At 34.7% G+C, this 19,317-nt stretch overlaps 2 protein-coding genes and 1 pseudogene across 3 annotated transcripts; 1 reads left to right on the top strand and 2 right to left on the bottom strand.

Annotated features, from left to right (window-relative positions):
- Positions 1-15: 15 nt before the first annotated feature.
- LOC110697217 (putative pentatricopeptide repeat-containing protein At3g16890, mitochondrial) lies at positions 16-5,863 on the bottom strand. Of its 2 annotated transcripts, XM_021874569.1 has the most exons (3): positions 3,390-5,863; positions 1,652-1,713; positions 16-654 (listed from the first exon to the last, which is right to left on the bottom strand). In XM_021874569.1, the coding sequence occupies exon 1, from the start codon at positions 5,624-5,626 to the stop codon at positions 3,506-3,508; it is 2,121 nt and encodes a 706-aa protein (XP_021730261.1). In that variant the 5' UTR covers positions 5,627-5,863; the 3' UTR covers positions 16-654; positions 1,652-1,713; positions 3,390-3,505. The 2 variants fall into 2 exon arrangements, with proteins under 2 accessions (XP_021730261.1, XP_021730260.1); XM_021874568.1 differs by lacking the exon at positions 1,652-1,713 and having other exon boundaries at positions 3,390-5,862.
- A 5,424-nt stretch (positions 5,864-11,287) lies between these two features.
- Positions 11,288-13,222, top strand: LOC110697214 (annotated as a pseudogene).
- Positions 13,223-13,306: 84 nt separating this feature from the next.
- Positions 13,307-18,258, bottom strand: LOC110697216. Its single transcript, XM_021874567.1, has 7 exons — positions 17,924-18,258; positions 17,693-17,760; positions 14,934-15,002; positions 14,693-14,740; positions 14,476-14,535; positions 13,900-13,971; positions 13,307-13,600 (listed from the first exon to the last, which is right to left on the bottom strand). Exons 2-6 carry the CDS (start codon positions 17,744-17,746, stop codon positions 13,918-13,920), a joined length of 285 nt encoding a protein of 94 aa, XP_021730259.1. The 5' UTR covers positions 17,747-17,760; positions 17,924-18,258; the 3' UTR covers positions 13,307-13,600; positions 13,900-13,917.
- Positions 18,259-19,317: the final 1,059 nt, after the last annotated feature.

Genomic DNA, 19,317 nt, shown 5'->3' with positions numbered 1-19,317 from the left:
AGGGCTCAAGGAGAGTTGCGTATGAAACAGGAAGAATACTTATTATTCATTTATGAGTATAACAGTACTGTAAAGAGTGTAATAATGTACAACAGCAGCAAAATTCCTCTTTCTCCAGAAATACAAGAGCCCAGTTCATAATCCTTCCTAAAAAAGATCATCTCACATCGAACTTTTATTGTTGTAGCATGACTGCTCTCCATTTTAGATGAAAACAAATTATATTCCATCATGCTATGGTAAACTTATATGATATTATACCGATACTAGCACAGTACATGACAAGTCACTCTTGCCTCCATTCTCCATTGCTGTTGTGTCTGCAGCGGAAAGTGAATTTTTCATAGTTTTTCCATGTGCATCTGCTTGGACTGCATCTCTAAGGTCATCCATTTTAGAGAAAGCCGTGTATCTCAATGCATCCTTATATTAAACCACTTCCTTTAAGCAGTGTCCCTTTTGGAGCACTTTAGTAACTTGAGCACTTTATAGAACTTCACCTGCTATACTCCTCCCACGACTGTCACTTCCTCTGAGGGGCACAATAATATATCTCACACGGCAACACCTCTCTATTTCTGAAGCTATAGTTGCTCCACAATGTATAGCTCCTAGACCAAGCAGTCTTTTAAAAGATTGTCGCATACTAGCCATCTGTGCAGCGCACAATATGTACAAATAATTATTACTTATAAATTCACAGCAATAAAATGTGAAAACTTTAACATCTGATCCTTCCAAAAAATTAACCATGGTTTAATAAGTTATTGTATGAGATCAGATAGACTAATCTGGGATATGCTAAAATTGAATAGGTGATTCCACTTTCCTCAGTTGCAACAATCAGGGCTAATCTAGTAAAAAGACAACAAATTCAATGCAAAGTCTCTAATTGCCCATAAATAGACTCCTATTCAAGGCAGGATAAGTAGGATTATATTTCCGAACCTTACTCCCTCTGATAGCAAAGAGAGCAATTCTACAATGCACTTATAAAAGCTACTTCATGATAAATAAGAGCCACAAATAGTTTAAAGAGCCATATTCATGTAGACTCTCTTTTCCTCAGCTTACGTTTCAGCTAAAATTAATTTTATCGAAAAATAAATAAATTTAACCAATATAAACTCCCTCCACCTATAAGTGTCACTTTGTGGCATTCACTGCTGGTCTTAAAACCGGATAAAGAAAGAGAGTTGCAGTAGGTCTGTGGCGGCCAGCGTAAAACTTGGTCACATCTTATGGACTTGATGAAGTCATGAGATACTACTAGTAATAGATTCAGAGATGCAAATTTAGATCCAAGAAAGGTCTGGCTTACAGTTTGGTCCTCGTTGGGTTCTCATACCTTTTCAGAGATAAAATTTTAATATACTAACAAAACAGTATATGAAGATCTGATTATCTACCATGTTTTTAGTTGAGAATTGAGCATTGGCCGTTTTCCAGAGAACAAGTGAGCAAGCAGCAGCATAATCATATTACAGGAAGAATTGTGGATCTAATCAGATTTTCATATATACAAAAACCAAATCTGATGCACTACTTTTTGGCCATAAGATTAAGTGCACATTTACAATAGAAGTTATTTGCCTTTAGACTTAAATTTAGAATTTTGTATAAATCATGAAAGGTCGTGTTGTGTATTCACCTTTTGGGATGTAGCATTTTGGTTGCCTAGAAAAGTTTCCCCAAAATCCAGATTAAAGAGTCCTAAAAAAATTCAACAGAATTAGCTAGCATTGTAAGATATTTAAGAAACAGCCTCTTCTAGTTCGGAGTAAATTCACATGCATATGAATACAGAATAGGTTGGGGGATCCTCTTGCATTTAGCTGATTCTTCTGCAGAATGTAAGCATATCCCAAACAAGCTCAGGATCAAATTAGTCAGCAACAATGGCATACAGGTTGAGTAAACATGTTCAAGTTCTTTCGTTCATAAGGGAATGTATATATTAAGTATGTAACTAAGAGCTTAAAGTAACGATAAGGTGGTAAAGCAGAGGCATTCATGACAGCAGATACAACTCATACAAGACATTAAACGTTTAGGTTACGAAATATACACCACAAGAGCCTTAAAATAGAATGCAGTTGGCAGTACATAGGAACTGTGGAAGAGATTGAGGTAAAGTGTACAATAAATGCATGCTAATATTACTAGAGAAGGTTGGTGTCAAAGTGTCACTGATGGGAACCAAGAATTCCCTCATATTGTAACTTCAAGTTCAATCCCTTTTTTAATACATCGTACTCCCACCAACTCAGATTACTTGACCTATATTCCTATTTGGATGACTCAAATTAGTTGATCCATTCCTCTAATGGAATACTTATCTTCTCTACTTTTTTTTTTTCTTAATCTCGGTCCCACATAGACTCATTCACTTTGAAGTTTCTACTTTTTCTCCCTTAAATTATTGTGCCATCTGCTCATGGAGCAAATATTAAGACAACGAACAGTATTTTATCTTTTTTTTAGGTGCGACGCATCTGGCCAAAGTTATTGAAATCAGGATTCTACTTTGAATCGGAAGGGCTTCTCAGAATTGAATCGTAAGATTATACCGACATGCATAATCAAGACGTCATATCTAAATTTAATGAAATATATTTAAATTATGAGTTTGAAACCTAATAATTAATAGAAAATAGTTGTTTACCCATTAAGCAACCAATAATTGACAATATATATTTACAAATAACTATATAGGCATGCTCTAAACTTATAAGGATTTCGCTAGTTAAGAGAAATATGTAGAATCGGGTAGAGGAATTGTAAATTGAATCGTATGACATACGTGAATCGTAAAATCGTAAGATTCTAAGATTTAAATAGGGATTTTAATAACAATGATCCGGCCCATCCTATAATAGTCCCCAACTAAGATTTAAGACTCATAAAAGAAGAAGTGAGCCCATCCTATAAAAGTTCCCAACTAAGATTTAAGACTCATAAAAGAAGAAGTGAGCCTAGGTCACCAGGAACCACAGAAAATGCCGAAGAAAATATGCAAATCCGGTAACATTTGACACAAATATAATATAACAAACAATACAACCATAAACTGTTTCATGAAATTATGGCTTTACACAGATAAATATAAACATGCAAAAAGCTTTATAATGTAACTAACAATTACACAGTAAGAAATTTATTTTCTATTTTCTTGCTCTTTTCTTTACTTGCTTGTTTTAAGGGGGATCTTGTTACCAATGAAGAATCAGGTTGTTATTATGTACAAATGAAAAAATTCAATGACTACAATGAAGTAATCATCTTGTCAGCAACAATATCTAGCAAAACAATAGATAAAAAAAAGCTACAAGCACAGAAAAAAGAAAAGTTTTGGAAAAAAAAAAAAAAAAGGGTGTTCTGCTAATTACCTCTGATGCAGCCAAGTCAGCAGTAAATGGGAACACACAGCATATGCTTTGGGACTAAACCTCCTTCGGGGCAGCTCAAATGCCAGAAGGCCCAGAACAGGACTTGAAATCAAGGCTCACAAAATTGAGACAGACTTCACTGATACACCCCACTGGTTGCATTTACTGACAACTTCCTGGGCTTCTTTGAACTGACCCAATTTTACAAGGGTATCGACAAGTAAATTACAGGTACATGAATCCAGAACACATCCATTAGCTTCCATTGACATTAAAATATCCATCACCTCGTGAGATTTACCAGTATCACACATTGATTTAATTAGCGCACCATAAGTGACACTGTCTGGAGCCAGCCCCGAGGCAATCATGGAGACAAACAAATGTTTTGCCTTTTCAATCCTATTCATTTTGCAAAAGCTTTGAATCAAAGCATTGAATGAATAAGCATCTGGGCTTATTCCATCAGCTTGCATCTTTTTAAACAATGCAATGGAACGAGAAATATCCCCAACAATGCACAAAGAGCGAATCAATATGTTGTATGTCACTGAATTAGGATTAACACCCCACTCCTTCATTTCCGCAAAACAATCAAATGCATCTTTAATCTTGTTCACCCGACAGAGACCATCAATTACTGTACTAAAAGTGAATATATCTGGTTTAAAACCATGCTGTAAGAGCGTCACCAAGAATTCACAAGCCCTGTCTATTTTCCCAGTTTTAAAACACCCATCAATTAATGTATTGAAAGTAGTAAGGTTTGGTGTAATGCCTCCTTGTTGCATCCCTAAGAACATATCTAGTGCCTCTTCAGCCATCCTAGCTTTCAGCAAGCAATCTATTACCATATTGTACGAGTTCACATTTGATAGTAATCCAGCTTGAAACATCTGCATCAAATACTGACTTCCTTCTCTCTCTTTTCCCCCTTTGAACAAAGTTTCAATTAGGGTAAGATAACTTTGAAACGATAGATTTAAACCTAATTCTATATAGCTATCCACTATTTCACAAGTCTCCTCAACATTCAGTTTCTTTATTAAACAATTCATTGTGATGTTAAAAACAGAAGTATCAAGCAGATAGCCTCTTTCCCTGCATTTTCTCAAAAATGAAGCTGCCTCTCTGGCCATAGAGTCATTCGAGAGGCAGAGCAATATAGTATCGCAAAGTGCTTTAGGCAAAATTGATTCTCGCTCAACAAATCCAGATAACAGTTTAAATGCCTCATTTTTCCCAAGACAACGGAACACTCCATGCACCAGTGACCTATATGTAGCATCACTAGGAGCCACTTTCTTAACCCTCATTGTCTCCAAAACCCTTAAGGCATCATTTACCCTATTAGCATTACAGTATCCATCAATTAGTATGGTATATGTAAACACATTAGGTGCATAACCTAAACTCGACATCTGCTTAACCAACCGAAGAGCTTCATCGACAACTCCGGCCTTGCAAACCCCATGAATAAGGATATTATAGGTGAACCTATCCGGTTTACAATAATCAGCACACATCTGCTGGAACTTTAAATACGCCAAGTCAAGCGAATTCGACTTTATCAAAGCATCAAGTACAGCATTATATAACCTAGTAGTAGGACTAAGACCCAAAAATGAAATTTGTCCAAAAATCTCAACGCAATACTTAGCTAAACCTAATCTACCCCAACTTCCAATCAAAATACATATAAAATCCTCAGTAATCTGATACCCAGAACTCCTAATATCCTCAACTAACTCAGCATTCAACAAAACCGGACCTTTTCTATATAGATTATTACCCAAAACACCGCGAATTTGCTGATTCTTTTGGAATAATGGATTAATATTCAAAACCCAAATATAAAACCTAATTGAAATTAACAAGTTTTCATGATTGTGCAAAATACTAACCACAGATTGTGGGGTTAGAACCACCCTCCCAGCCTTTAATTCATGGTTTAGCAACAAATGCCAATCTTTTCTCAATAAAATCTGAGTTAGGGTTATATGATCAATTGAATTTGGGGGAAATTTGTGTTCAGAAGTATACCTAAAGCTGGAATTGTTAAAACGAGGATTGAGCGAAGACTTACCTCCCAAATTTCTCGCTTCAAATTGCTGGTATTTTGAAGTAACAATTGAAGGGTTTTGTTTTTGGAAGGTTTTCAATTGATTTGGGGGATTTTGAGTAGAGTTTCTAAGCGCAGGAGAAGCCCTAGAAGCTAAATTTGAGAAGCCTCTCATTTCTTCATGTCCCCTTTTTGCAGGAGAGAATGCAGATGAAGCAACCACAGTCGGATTGTTACTCGTACTTGTTACGGAGTTTTCCGTAGTGCCCCCGGACTGTAAATGTCTAATCAGAGATGACAATACGCGTATCCAAGTCGGTTTGGTAAAGTCGGGTCGAGTTAGGCAATGCTAAAATAGTGTTCAAACAAGTCAAAATTTGAATTAGGTTATTTCGAGTTGGCTTGGTATTTGGTGCCTCTGTCTCTAATCTCCACAGCTAGTTCGAACTGCAAATTATATACTTGTAGATGAAATTCAATTTCATATTTTGACAATCTCGTACGGCCATATCTTTTTGGTTTCAAAGTGAAACAAAGGAAGTATACGAATAACTACTTTGTATTCATTACTTCATGTATTAAAGGGTAAGGGGTTTCACACATTTGTTACCACTCTAAAACCTAAGGTAACAAATACTCTTACCCTCGAACACAAATTGATTCCTTTCAATAGACATGATTCCTTTCCCCCTCTTATTTAATTTGTTTTCATTGTTCTAACTAAATGCCCCATTAATGAGTCTTACCTTTTACTGGGAAAAACAAAGAAATGTAACTTTGTAATTTGCTTTAAAAAAAGGTAAAAGCTAATGAGCGCTCTCGGGGCGTTAGATAAGAGAACTAAATGTGGAAATATTATGATAAAATTAACATTAATTACACCAATCGACGTATGACATTGTCATGCATTCTGAATTTAATACTATTTTAAGTAATATATTAATCCCTTATCTAGCATTCCGGGGCGCTTATTAGCAAGATCCTTAACTAAAAGTATTTAAAACAACGATCGTGTCACACACTAGCTTTTGATTTAAAAGGATGCAAACGACTAAACCTGGGCACGGGTCGGGTTGGCCCGCGTGCCGCCCGGCACGGCCCGCCGTTCGGCGCAGCCCGGCACGGCCCGAATTCAAGCACGGCACGGCACGAAGTTCAACTCCCGTGCCACGGGCCGTGCCACGGACAGGGTTGAGAATTCCCAGGCACGGCCCGGCACGAGCACGGCCATGGCCCGCCGTGCTGGCCCGTAGGCACGGCCCGGAACGGCCCGCGGGCCAACGGTAATGTTACCGTTTATTCTAGCTCCTTAATAAGCCAAAAAAACGGCTATAAAACGGCTAGTTTTTTGCCAATTTGCTCCCCAAAAATTCTATAAATACTCACCTCCATTTCATTCCCAAATCACAAAATCACAATCTCTTCTTCTTATCTCTTATATTCTCTAAATCTCTAATAATCCTTATTTTCTTAAATTCTCTAATTATTCTCTTAAATTCTCTAATTATTTTCCTAATATCGGAAAAAATTAAAAAGTTCGTAATCGTAATTAGTGGAGCGTTGAAGCACGGTTGTAAGATCTAAACTAATCTTAAATTTATTATTGTTTTATTGTTATTATTAGAATAATCTTGTTTAATTATTATTGTTGTTAATTGTTATTGTTGTTGTTATAATTGTTGTTATTAATTATTATTATTGTTACAATTGTTGTTATTATTTATTTTTGTTGTTATTGTTATTGTTATAGTTGTTGTTATTAATTATTATTATTGATATTTTTATTGTTAAAATTGTTGTTATTAATTATTATTATTATAGTTAACCACTTTTTATTAAAAAAATTAATTGTTAATTATGGCATCGAACAACCCATCATCTAGGTCTAGGGGGAAAGGCCGACTTATCCGTAGTAGTAGTTCTAGGGAACCACCAAATACAACGAGCCCCCAAATTACGAGTCAAACCAATGACCCCATTTACTTCCCCCCGGGCTATGAGCCATATAATACGTCGGGATTTCCAGCACCACCACTAAACCAATTTCCACTACCACCATACCAATTTCCACCTAATTATATCGGTGATCAACAAAACTATTGTTCTAGCCAAGGTAGCCAAGAAAGTACCCGAATTCCCTCCGGTTCTACCCCTTCTACTGCCACTCCCACTAGTCCCACTACTAACCATCACACACATCATGAATGGTTAACCAAAACTGAGATGCTACTTTTGAAAAACCGAAGGAGTGAGGTATGGCGTTATTTTGTCCTAAGTAAAGATGGTGAACAATGGGCAAAATGTAAAACATGTAATAGTGTATTCACGGCAGTTACCAAAAACGGGACGGGACACTTATCTAGACACATGAAAGCTTGTGCAAAACCAGCTAGTGATCCAACCCAGCCCAAAATTTCCCAATTCCATCCATACGGCTTTACATACAACTACGAGAGGGATAGGGATGAACTAGGAAAAATGATAGTACACGCCGAACAACCTTTTCTTTTCTCGGAAAGTGACGCATTCAACACCTACATTAACAAAGCACTACAACCCCAACATAAAAGAATCTCTAGGAAAACCGTTCGTTCCGCCGCAATGAAAAATTTCCTAGAGTACAAAGTCCGGTTACAAGCCGAATTGAGTAACCTTAACTGTAGAGTATCTTTAACAGCCGATTCTTGGGATAGTGGTTATAAATATCACTATTTATGTGTGACTTGCCATTGGGTAGATGATCAATGGATGTTACAAAAAAGAATAATACATTTCAAAATGTTGGAATACCCACACACCGGCATTAACATTGCTCACCATTTAATGCAAGCAATAGACGAATACAACCTTCGAGATAAAATGATGTCTATGACTTTTGATAATGCAACCTCTATGACATACACAACTAATCTTATCAAACAAAACTTAACCGATGTACTATTAGACGGTGAAGCTCTTCATACTAGATGTGTTTGCCATGTACTTAACTTATGTGTACAGGATGGAGTTCGGGCAATTGGCCCATACTACAGCAAAATCAAATATGCTATTATGTCTATTAATAGCTCTAACATGAGATACCAAGAATGGAAGAGTTTTCTAAAACAACAAAAGATAAGGGTAATAAAAATTAGAACCGATTGCCCAACTAGGTGGAATTCCACCTATGACATGTTAACAAAGGCAATTGAGTACAAGGGCCCGTTAACATTATTTTACAACCAAAAATTTCCACAAAATGCTTTGTATGATGATGATTGGAATAACTGTGAAAGATATATGCAATTTTTACAGTTATTATATAACATGACGTATTGTTTTTCTACTGTTTACAATCCTTGTGCTCAAAACTTTCTTTCTAATGCATGCTTACTCGCCCAACTTTTCGCTGATCATCGCCATCAAAGTGATTATGATCAGTATCTTCCAGCAATGGAAAAAAAGTGGCGTAAATATTATAGTGAGATTCCTTTGATTTATATTTTTGCTTCCATATTAGATCCTAGGCAAAAGTATGAAAACACATTTATGTTAGTTGACATTTACTTTCAATGCATGTTTCTTGACGATGATGTAGAAAACTATAAGACTAATGTGAAGGATCAGTTTTTTGCTTTATATAGAGTCTATGAAGCCAAATATGGCACCGTTCCTCGCTCAGGGCCTTCTCAACCATCCAAAAACGTAAGTAAGAAGGCCAAACATTTATTTTCACAAGCTACTAACTTGATTTCAAGGTTTTCAGGTGATTCATCAATCAGGAGAACGCAAAGCGACGTCTCGGAGTTGCAGATGTACTTGAGTTACGACTTCACCAAAGGCATGGACGACGATGAGATAAACAACCTCGACCTCCTTGCATGGTGGAAACAACAAAGCTCGAAGCATCCAACTTTGGCGGCAATGGCACGAGACATTCTTGCTATCCAAGTTTCCTCCGTCGCCTCCGAACGAGCTTTCAGCGCATCCGGAAGGGTTTTAGACGATAGAAGAACAAGTCTAAAACCCGAAACACTAGAAATGTGCGTGTGTTTCAAAGATTGGTTGGATGCGGAAAATCGCTCACAAGACCGTTCTTACGATCACAACGACAACGAAGAAGGAACCTCCGCTTCCGGTTCGGGTTCGGCTAGTTCCCAATCTATGCAACTAGCCGATGACCTTGAAGGCGAAGGCGAAGACGAAGACGAAGACGAGCAAGAAGAAGGAGAAGAAGAATAGACAATTATTGTATATTGTACGATTTTAAAAATATCAATTTTATCATTTTCCAATTTTTGTTTAATACCATCATTGTATGATTTTTATCATTGTTATCATTGTACAATTTTCTCAACTCAAGTAATAATAATATAAAGTACGCATTATTCACATCCAAAGTCCAATTTGCCTTTTTTTTCCCGTTTTGTTACAATTTGTAAATTCATATTAAAATAAAATAAAATTATACCAATTACTAATAAATCATAAACATTAAATTTTAAAGTAATAGTATAAATTAAATATATAAATATAAATATTGAATATACAAATTATAAAACATAAATATTCAACTTATAATTATAATATTCATAACTTAATAACTTATAACTTATAAGTTATAAACTTATAAGTTATAACCTTATAAAACTTATAATTATAATTTTATAACTTATATACATTATAAACTTATTAATTTATAATGTTGTCATATATATATATATATAAAAAAAAAAAAAAAAAAAAAAAAATTATTTGAAAACTGCACCAGCCCGCTGCCAGCCCGCAGGCCGGCACGTGGCCGGCACGGCACGAGCCCGCCAGGCACGAGGGCCGTGCCGTGGGCTGGCCTGTGAAAATGGCCGGCACGGCACGAAATCCTGGGCCCGCCGGCACGACCGGCACGGCACGAACCAGCCCGTGGCCTGCCAGGCACGGCCCGCGGCGGCACGGCCCGGCACGGTGCCCAGTTTTACAAACGACATAATGAGCACTTTAAAGTTTAAATGTCTACATTTGGCAATTTAACAATTTTCCCTCTTGTTGACATGATATTTTGGTTCATAACACATTGCTCCCCTTACATGCAATTTCCAATTAGTGAATTTGTCGATTTGTTCTCCATCATCAACTCACTACTTTTCCTCAATCCTTATTAAGTATAGAATGACATCAGTAAATAAATAATTGCCTCATACTTGAATAAAGGACTGAATAATTGAATAAAAAGCTCCTCGTACTATTCCTCATGTACAGTGCATTTGTTCTCCACTAGACCTGTTCAACGGACCAGGTTGGGCTGGGGGCGGGCTTTATATGAAATGGACCGGACTAAGCCAAGCCTAATCTAAAATGGGTTGAGCTTGTCCATGGGCCATTAAGCTCGGCCCAGCCCAGTCCATTCAAAATGTATAATCAGACTACAACAACCATGAAATAAACATAATATAAGAGAATTATAAAGAGCCTTTCAGTTAAATCAATGCCAATCACCTTCAACTTCTCTTTCCTCCATTTTTACCAGAAAGCTGAAAAGCTACTCACATTTTCTCTCTCCTCTCTTCTACCATATGAACAATCTCCTTCATAGCTCCATCGCTTCAATCTTTGTCGTCGGAAGAAATTAGGATTTCCACTTTGCGACGAAGCAATGATGATGAACCTTAACCTTGTTAATTTCATCGAACAAGACGACGATGACACATTTAGGAACAAGGAGAGATTGCTGCTTCTCTTAGCGCCATTATTGGAGTTCAATTGAAATTGGATTTTCATTTTTTTAACAATAAAAAAAAATATATATATATATATCATACAACACTTTGTCGCCATTATTAAAGTGCCATTGGAGCTCTTAGTGTTGCATTGTCGATCGCCATTGTTGAATTGTCGTTAGGAGTTCTCAAAAGGGACGGCAGTGTTGTATCATTTTTTATTTTTTTTTTCTTTTTTAGTAATTTAAAAAAAAAATCAATTGAAAATCCAATTGTGAAATTAACATTCAAGTCTAACAGAAAAATTAGGATAAAAAAAGCCTTATAAGAGTTACCCAATTTCAGCCTTTTTAACTTAGACTCAATCCTTTAAAAGTCTATTATTTAACAACCCTTTAAAAGTCCGCCCCATTTAAATATTGGATAGATAAAACCCTTTTATAAAAGGAATGGGTCAGGGCTTTAACCCATTTAACAGGTCTATTCTCCACCAAACTTACTATTTTTCCTCATTTATTCAGCTGCTTAATTGCCTATAGTAACCAATAATTCAGTGCTAAACTTCAATTCTTTACCCCAAAAAAAAACACAAACACACACACAAATTCTCTCATGGCTAATGCATCAGTCGCATTAGTAGTAGGAGTCACTGGCATGGCGGGCGTAAGCATAGCTCAAGCTCTTAAAAGCCCAACAGCCCAAGGAGGCCTATGGACCGTCTACGGTGCAGCACGTCGGCCCAAGCCCACTTGGTTCCCTTCCTCAGCCGTTGATCACTTCATTACATTCGACGCCGTTAACTTTAACGACACAAATGCCGCTCTTGCGCCTCTTTCCAACCACATCACTCACATCTTTTGGGCCGCCATCTACGTGGGCCGTGACGAAGAAGATAATATCATCACCAACTCCGCCATGTTAACTAATGTCATCAAAGCTCTCACGCCCATTAAGCTACGTCATATTTCTCTTCAAACGGGCTCTGCGCAGTATATTGGCCCAATCCACTTTTTGGGCCCCTCTGATGCGGCCCAACATGAGCCCCCATTTCATGAGGATATGGGCCGGTTACCGAACCCAATCTTTTACCACGCGCTTTAGGACGTGGTTAAATCGTACGGCTCAGATTTTACGTACACGATCCTTCGTCCGTCGATGATTGTAGGCGCGTCGAGTAGGAGCGTATGCAACGCGCTGTTGACGTTAGCGGTTTATGCTGAGATTTGTAAGTACCAAAACACGGTCGTTTCGATTTCCTGGAAATCGTTACACGTGGGAGCATTTTTGTGCCATGACTGACACACGTGTGCTAGCGGAGCAGCACGTGTGGGGGGCTGTAAATGAGAAGGCTAAGAATCAAGCGTTTAATTGTGTAAACGGTGACGTTTTTAGTTGGAAGAAAATGTGGGGAGTTTTGTGTGAGGAGTTTGGGGTTGGATTTGTGCAATTGGATGATAAAGATGGGTTATTTGATCTTGTGGATGAGATGAAAGATAAAAGGAAAAGGGTGGGACCGGATTGTGGAAGAGAAAGGATTGGTTAAGACGAAGTTGGAGGAGATAAATTGTTTCGCTGAGTTTCAATATTTAACAAGGTCTAACATTCAACTAGTGAACAGTATGAATAAGAGTAATTGAGTAAGGAGTTTGGGTTCTTTGGATACGCGGATAGCATCAAAAGTGTTCGGTTTTGGATTGGGAAACTTAGAGAGATGAATATTATCCCTTGATCAATCAAGCTAAGTATCGAGAATTTACTTTTAAGTTGTGGTAATAAAAAGATACAAGTTTGGTATCTTAAAAAATAAAAATAAAGTGGTTGGTCTTGGTTTTATGATTTTAGTAAAAGTTTATGTTTTTCCTAATGTTAATCTCAGAGTCATACTTGTAAAGAAGGGAACATAGTCATTCACTAACTGATTCAGTTACCCTTTTTCTATAGTGTCTCTAAGAGTGTGGGTGTTCATTTGTAATACAAAGTGCATTTAATTTTGTTTTTGAGATGTTTTTGTTTCTAAATCTATTCATCTCCATTCGATTTTTCTATCAAGGAGATTACACAACAGAAAATTCTCATGATTACTTTACAGTGTTCGTTTTTCAATTCCATTCATTTTATTCAATTCAACATATCGATCGACAATGTGTTAAAAACTCGAAATTGATTTTGAAGGAGGACTATTTTTTTTTCAGTAATGCACATTTTTGAAGTTTGAACAATGGAAGCCATTTACATCTTTCACACTCACAACTGTCACTAGTGGAGTTATTGAATGTTTATGGCATGTAAAACAAGTGCAATGAAACATCATATATAAATTCTCCCCTAATCCTTGAAAAATATTTACACCACCAATACCCTCAAAAATAAAAGAGTAGTTTATTGATTATTTTTGACGCTTCTATTCATAATGTCCATCGAAGTGGGCTGAGCTCATAGAAGACTAATCTACGTACCTGCATTTCATTCAAACAACAAATTCATATTAAGTGCGTGGTACACTTAATTCATTTTGTTTTATTATGTATAATGTTATATCTCATTTGCCTTTTTTAATTATATGATTTTTTTGTATTATCTTAAAACAACAACTTAATCTAAGTAAATTTAATTATAAAAAAATGTTTGAATAAATAGAACGAATTTTTCACATCATAATTTAAGTATGTATACACATACTTTGACAAATAAGAATTGTCATCTAAAATAAAAATATGTTTACAAAAGAAAAGAAGTGATGGAAATATAGACTCACATTATATTTGATAATCTCTCAACCAGAGGTACATGCTGGTCTTCGAGGAGGTAGTTGTTGATGAGGTGTTCTCTGTCATAGATATTGATATTATTACAACGTAAACATAGTTTAATTTTCAAAGTATTATAATTAAGGAGCTTTGTATGACAATTAGGGTTGACAAATTACCCATTAGAGACGTAAGAGAAGTATAAAGAAAATTCTCAGAAACTCGATAGGTTTATGACATTTCTTTTACACAAAAGTACAAAACAATTGTAGTACTATTATAATTGGAGTAGTTATTAGTTCACAGTCAAGCGGCCCAATTTTAAAAGAAGGGTAAAGCAAATAATTACAATTTTTTTAAATTAATTAATGGTGGATCATGTGACCCATCATGACCACTAATAGTTCCGCCAATGATATTCTCTATACCTCTCAAGTCTTGGCTCTTATTACTTTTGAGAATTGTCAACTCTTAGCATTGACCACGTGTACCTTGTTTACTTAAAAAATTATCTTAGTACTTAACTATAAACTCAAATATGTGCACATTAGTAATTTAGCATGCTTATGAAAACCATTGGATACCTGTAATTTTGGGCGTAAGGACTCCACGGCAGTTGTTGATTTTTGGTTTGTTGCTCCTTGCTGAAATAAACATGCAAAACATTACATCTTGTTCGAAATATAAGTGTCTTTTAATATTATGCATACACTTGATTAGTGTGAAAAATACGTGTAGTTTATATGATTGAAAGACTATACTTGGTATTACTTGCATATAGCTTGGTTCAATGGTTCATACCTTACAAAGAGCCCAATCTGCTGAATCAAAGAAAGCACGCTCATGATCCTATTCCAAATACGTCAATTTAAAATATCAAGTTTATTACGAGTATTACTAAAGCATAACAATTTTCCCAAAAAGAAAATTGAAAATTGATAAAATAAAGAGAGAAAAAAATATCTACATTTTATAGACGGAGTATTTTCTAATAAAATGTTCAAGATTAATGACAAATTAGCTAATCAGCATTTATTTTTACCTTTGAGATTAGAGGCTTCTTCTTAGGCACAAGTCCTCCATATTTCTTACTACTCGTAGTAGATGAAGGCTGCAATGCAAATTATAATCAAACCATTGCTTCAATATATAAAACACTAATATAAAAAACATTAAATCAAGTTTCTATGGAAGTATGGAGTATATAAATCAAAATGATTGCTTTCACATTGAACAACATTGTACTTCCATTACTGAATCACACTTTGTATACGAATTTGATTCATTTATATTTGGTTACCATTGTAGATTATTCTACGTATTAGGTTTGGCTGTTTGGGTTGGAACTTGGAAGCAACAAGCCCTCCTATCTCAAGTATAAAAATCGATCTCATCATATCCCCACAAACCCCTACTTAAGACTCGGATGAATATTTGAATCCGAGACCTCATGTTTGAAAAGTAGGAGTAAAGATGGTTGTAGAACGTGCCTCATACAACCATATACCAAGCCCACATGTTAGGAGCTAGTTAGACTTGACACACAAGCTACGTGCAGTGCCATGCCATGTCGGAAATTTAAAAAGGTTGGTTTATGCATGATCCAAGCCCATATGCCATCATGTCATGTTGTGTCATACTTGCGTGCTTAAATCAAATTTAACTTATTTTAGCATACTTTAACATAGAAGTTTGTCGTATCGTGTTGCGTTGTGCCAAGTGAAGATGACCCAACATAGGTGTTGTATTATGTTTTTTCGTGCTAGGTTAAGCGTTGTGCCTCGGGCCGGCCTAGCCCAATGCCATCTTTGAGTGAGAGTGGCACTAGCCGTCTAATCCGTGTATGCCCCCCACAATGAAGCTCAAATGTTGGTTCGTACGTTGTATACTTAGATGAAAATGTAGCAGCCAACTGCTGACAGTTGGAAAGAGATCTCAGAATAAGACTTATGTTGTTAAACACGGATATGTCGTGTCACAATCGGATTGGTTAACATGGGGAATGACCACAATAATAGTTGGACCCGGCCACACGTGATCCATTTTCTCCACTCTTTAACATAATTGGTCCACTATCGGTCCTATAAATACGAACATACGTACTAATCATAGAGCATTTTGTGTTAATTTTACCTTTAAAACATGTTTGCTTTAGTAGTGTTTTCAATTTTCAATCACATCATTTTTTTTATATGATTGTATATATTTCATTTATGCACATTTTAATTAAAAGAATTAAAAAGATGAACTGAAATATATTATTCCCTCCATTTATTATCCTAAATTAATAGGGGTTAAAAGTTTTCACATCGTGTGCTATATTTTATAAATTACTTGTATAATTATAATAGTACTTTATTTATTCTAAATTTGTTAATAATGTTAATCTTAATAGTATAAGAAAATTTTCTAAATGGGTCATACGGAGTACGGAGTGCAAGATAGAGAGAATAAATATTGAAGAAACTTACCATACTTACAAGAAAATAATAATAATAAGAAATTAAAAAATAACAATTGAGTGTAAGTAGGAGTGATAAATGACAATGTGAGCATTCTTGTTCCACCTTACTCGATTATTTTTTTGTTTTTTGGTGCACCCACCTTACTTGATTATGCATGTTATATGCTCAATACTTTGGTTTTTGGTTTTGTACGGAGTATATTACTATGAATTACATATAAGTTAATTTACATGTACTCATTTTGTACACAACACCTTTTTTTATATTGTAATCAATACCTAAATTTTTCCTAAACTAAATTTATAAAAATTAATAATATTCTACTATATACATTGAATATGACTTTTTAAATTTAACGCATAAACGATGGTAGAGAATTATGAGCATAATTTGTGAATATGATATGTACAATTTTTTGATATACAATACAATATCGTAACTCGTAAAGGCTTGTTTAACAAAACCCTAAATTTAGCAAGTGTAAATATATACTCCATACTAGGCACTAGCTAGTTACGTACATTTTTGGTATCAATCCAGCTTATTATCATGTTAGTCGAAATTTTGTCTTTATTATTGTAATACTATAGTGGACAAGTTTTAATACGGAGTAATATATGTTAAGCAATCATTTTCATTTCTTTGGTGTCCTTTTCTTTTTATAATTAACATGGAATGAAATACCTTCTATTTTCTAAATTTTATAAACTCAAATGACATTATTATGATGTCTAAAGATATATTAAAACATTGATTAATCATTTAGTCAACTATTACTTGATTAGTTGATTATTGTACATTATGTTTACTTGGTGAATTTACATGCCTTGTACATCTTGCTTGCTGACGAACGTTCCTAATATATAGTTGACACATTAAATATTTAATCAAATTATTAAGGTAGAATTCATCAAATTTTCATGACAAAGTAAAAAAAAAAAAACTAATAAAAAAAAATAACAATTCTACCAAAGATTACCTAAAAACATGTAGGTATTTGACTATTTGGTACCACCTAGGCACCCAATAGCAAAATTCTAGGACAATGCATATTGGGCCTTGGCATTGCCCTGCTTCTCAAAAAATGTCGATACAATCAAAATTTAATCATGCTAATTTTATAATTAAACAATCATTAAGAAATGTAATGCAACCATACTTACAGGTCAGAGGTTCGAGTTTTCATGAGTAAAGGAACGACAAACACATGATAGGTTATAATCAGGTCGTTTGTAAAAGATGTTATAATCGTTGTTGTACTTTACGTTACCAAACACGATTAACAAGTTTAGTAATATAAACCTTTTTACGAAGAATTTGAGATGTAATTACATACCTCATCCATGTTTTGCGAGGCCAAATAATTTTCTCCTCCGTCATAATCCGCCATTTTTACAGCTTCCCCTGCTCCATATCTCATTCCCATTAGAAAATATAACAAGAAGGGTAGGATAGAAAAAAAAAATAATAATAAGGGTATGGTAATACTGTATTTTATAAGTATGTATATTTTGGATAATTGAAATTTAAAAAAGTAATTAATTAAAATAGAATTTAGAAAAAAGACCTGGAAATTGTCTGTGAAAGCTGGAAAGACAACGAGTAGATTAACAGCACAAAGAGATGTGATTATAAGTGGCACGCAGGCAGTTCTGACTTGTGGTATTTAATAGCAGAACCCAATCCAACAAAACAACATTTTTATAAAGAAATTTTAAATTTTTTTTATATAAAATTAATTTTTTTAATAAAAAAATTAAAATTAAGTTTAAAAAAAAAAGGAAGAGGAATATTGTGGAGGGTTTTGTTTGGGGTTTGGTATAAAGAGTAAAAAAAGGAGGAGAAAAGATGCAAAGGTAAAGGAAAAAGACTAGTAGAGATAAAAAAAAAAAAAAAAAAAAAAAAAAAGAAAGAAAGAGATGTTTTAGGGAGAGAATGAAGGAAAAGATGGAGTAAGATAGTTAGATAAGAATATACGTCAACAAGCAACAATTTTTCTACTATAAGATATGCATGTTCAATATATAGGAAGGTTTATTTTTAGGGTGTTTGGTTTGAATTTAGTGTTTTTCGAGATAATTGTGGTTAAGACTAATTAATTTATCATGTCAACATAATCAAAAGGTAGAAATATAATATACGATAGCTAATAAGTAATAGCATCTGATTAAGGGTAGAATTTATATTCTATGATGTTACTATTTTAGTCCTTATTTACTTGACATACTTGTATTTTTCTCTATAAATAACATGGATCTATTAAATAATTTAATTACAATTTCTCTCAGTATACTTTATACCCATCTACTAATTACTTCGTATAACAAAAAAACTTACTACCAACTATCACATACTAGTAATAAAATAAGAAATCAACTAAACCTTTTTAACTCTCATATCAATCAAAGCGTGTCAACTAAAAAAAAGTATGTATATAATTACCCCATTAGCGTTACGTACAACACAACCCTTAATTAAAACTAAGATTACATACTTGCCTATTTTAATGGACACCAATACTGCAATACACCATCAACTTTAACATTCTTATAAGCTAAATACACCGACACTCTCTCTAGGCGGCTAAGCCTTGGCAATTAAAATTAAACACGTTCCATTTTTTGGGTGGAAATATCTTTAGGACAACTTCATAATCTAATTATAATAAAGCCTAATACACTTGTATTTTTGTACTACGTATTTTAATTTTTTTTATTCATATTAAACTCGGTTGGAAGATAGTAATGTCAAGTTGTCAACTTTAAGTGGTTGAAAGTGGACACTAACCCCTTAACGGTGGGGTTTGATTAATTCTCTTAGATTTTGATTCATTCAACTTGTAGATTATAGTCTTAGATGTCCATATGTTGTGGCTTTATCTTGCAACAACAATTATTTTTACTCTTTTTTTATTCTTTTTTTTTTTTTTTTTTTTTTTTAGTGAAGAGTGAGCGAGGTTGG

This window comes from Chenopodium quinoa, unplaced genomic scaffold (genome assembly GCF_001683475.1).
Source record: "Chenopodium quinoa cultivar QQ74 unplaced genomic scaffold, ASM168347v1, whole genome shotgun sequence".
Taxonomy (NCBI): Eukaryota; Viridiplantae; Streptophyta; class Magnoliopsida; order Caryophyllales; family Amaranthaceae; genus Chenopodium; species Chenopodium quinoa.
The sequence above is the reverse complement of the archived record's forward strand: the minus strand, read 5'-3'. Positions and strand labels throughout refer to the sequence as shown.

What these genes read in the sequence shown, in the direction of transcription:
- LOC110697217 (XM_021874569.1), bottom strand. Translation starts at nt 5,626, where the DNA reads ATGAGAGGCTTCTCAAATTTAGCTTCTAGGGCTTCTCCTGCGCTTAGA.
- LOC110697216 (XM_021874567.1), bottom strand. Translation starts at nt 17,746, where the DNA reads ATGGCGGATTATGACGGAGGAGAAAATTATTTGGCCTCGCAAAACATG. An exon ending in CCTCGCAAAACATGGATGAG is followed by an intron (nt 15,003 to 17,692) that starts GTATGTAATTAC and finishes TTTGCATTGCAG; the next exon opens with CCTTCATCTACTACGAGTAG. An exon ending in CAGATTGGGCTCTTTGTAAG is followed by an intron (nt 14,536 to 14,692) that starts GTATGAACCATT and finishes TGTTTATTTCAG; the next exon opens with CAAGGAGCAACAAACCAAAA.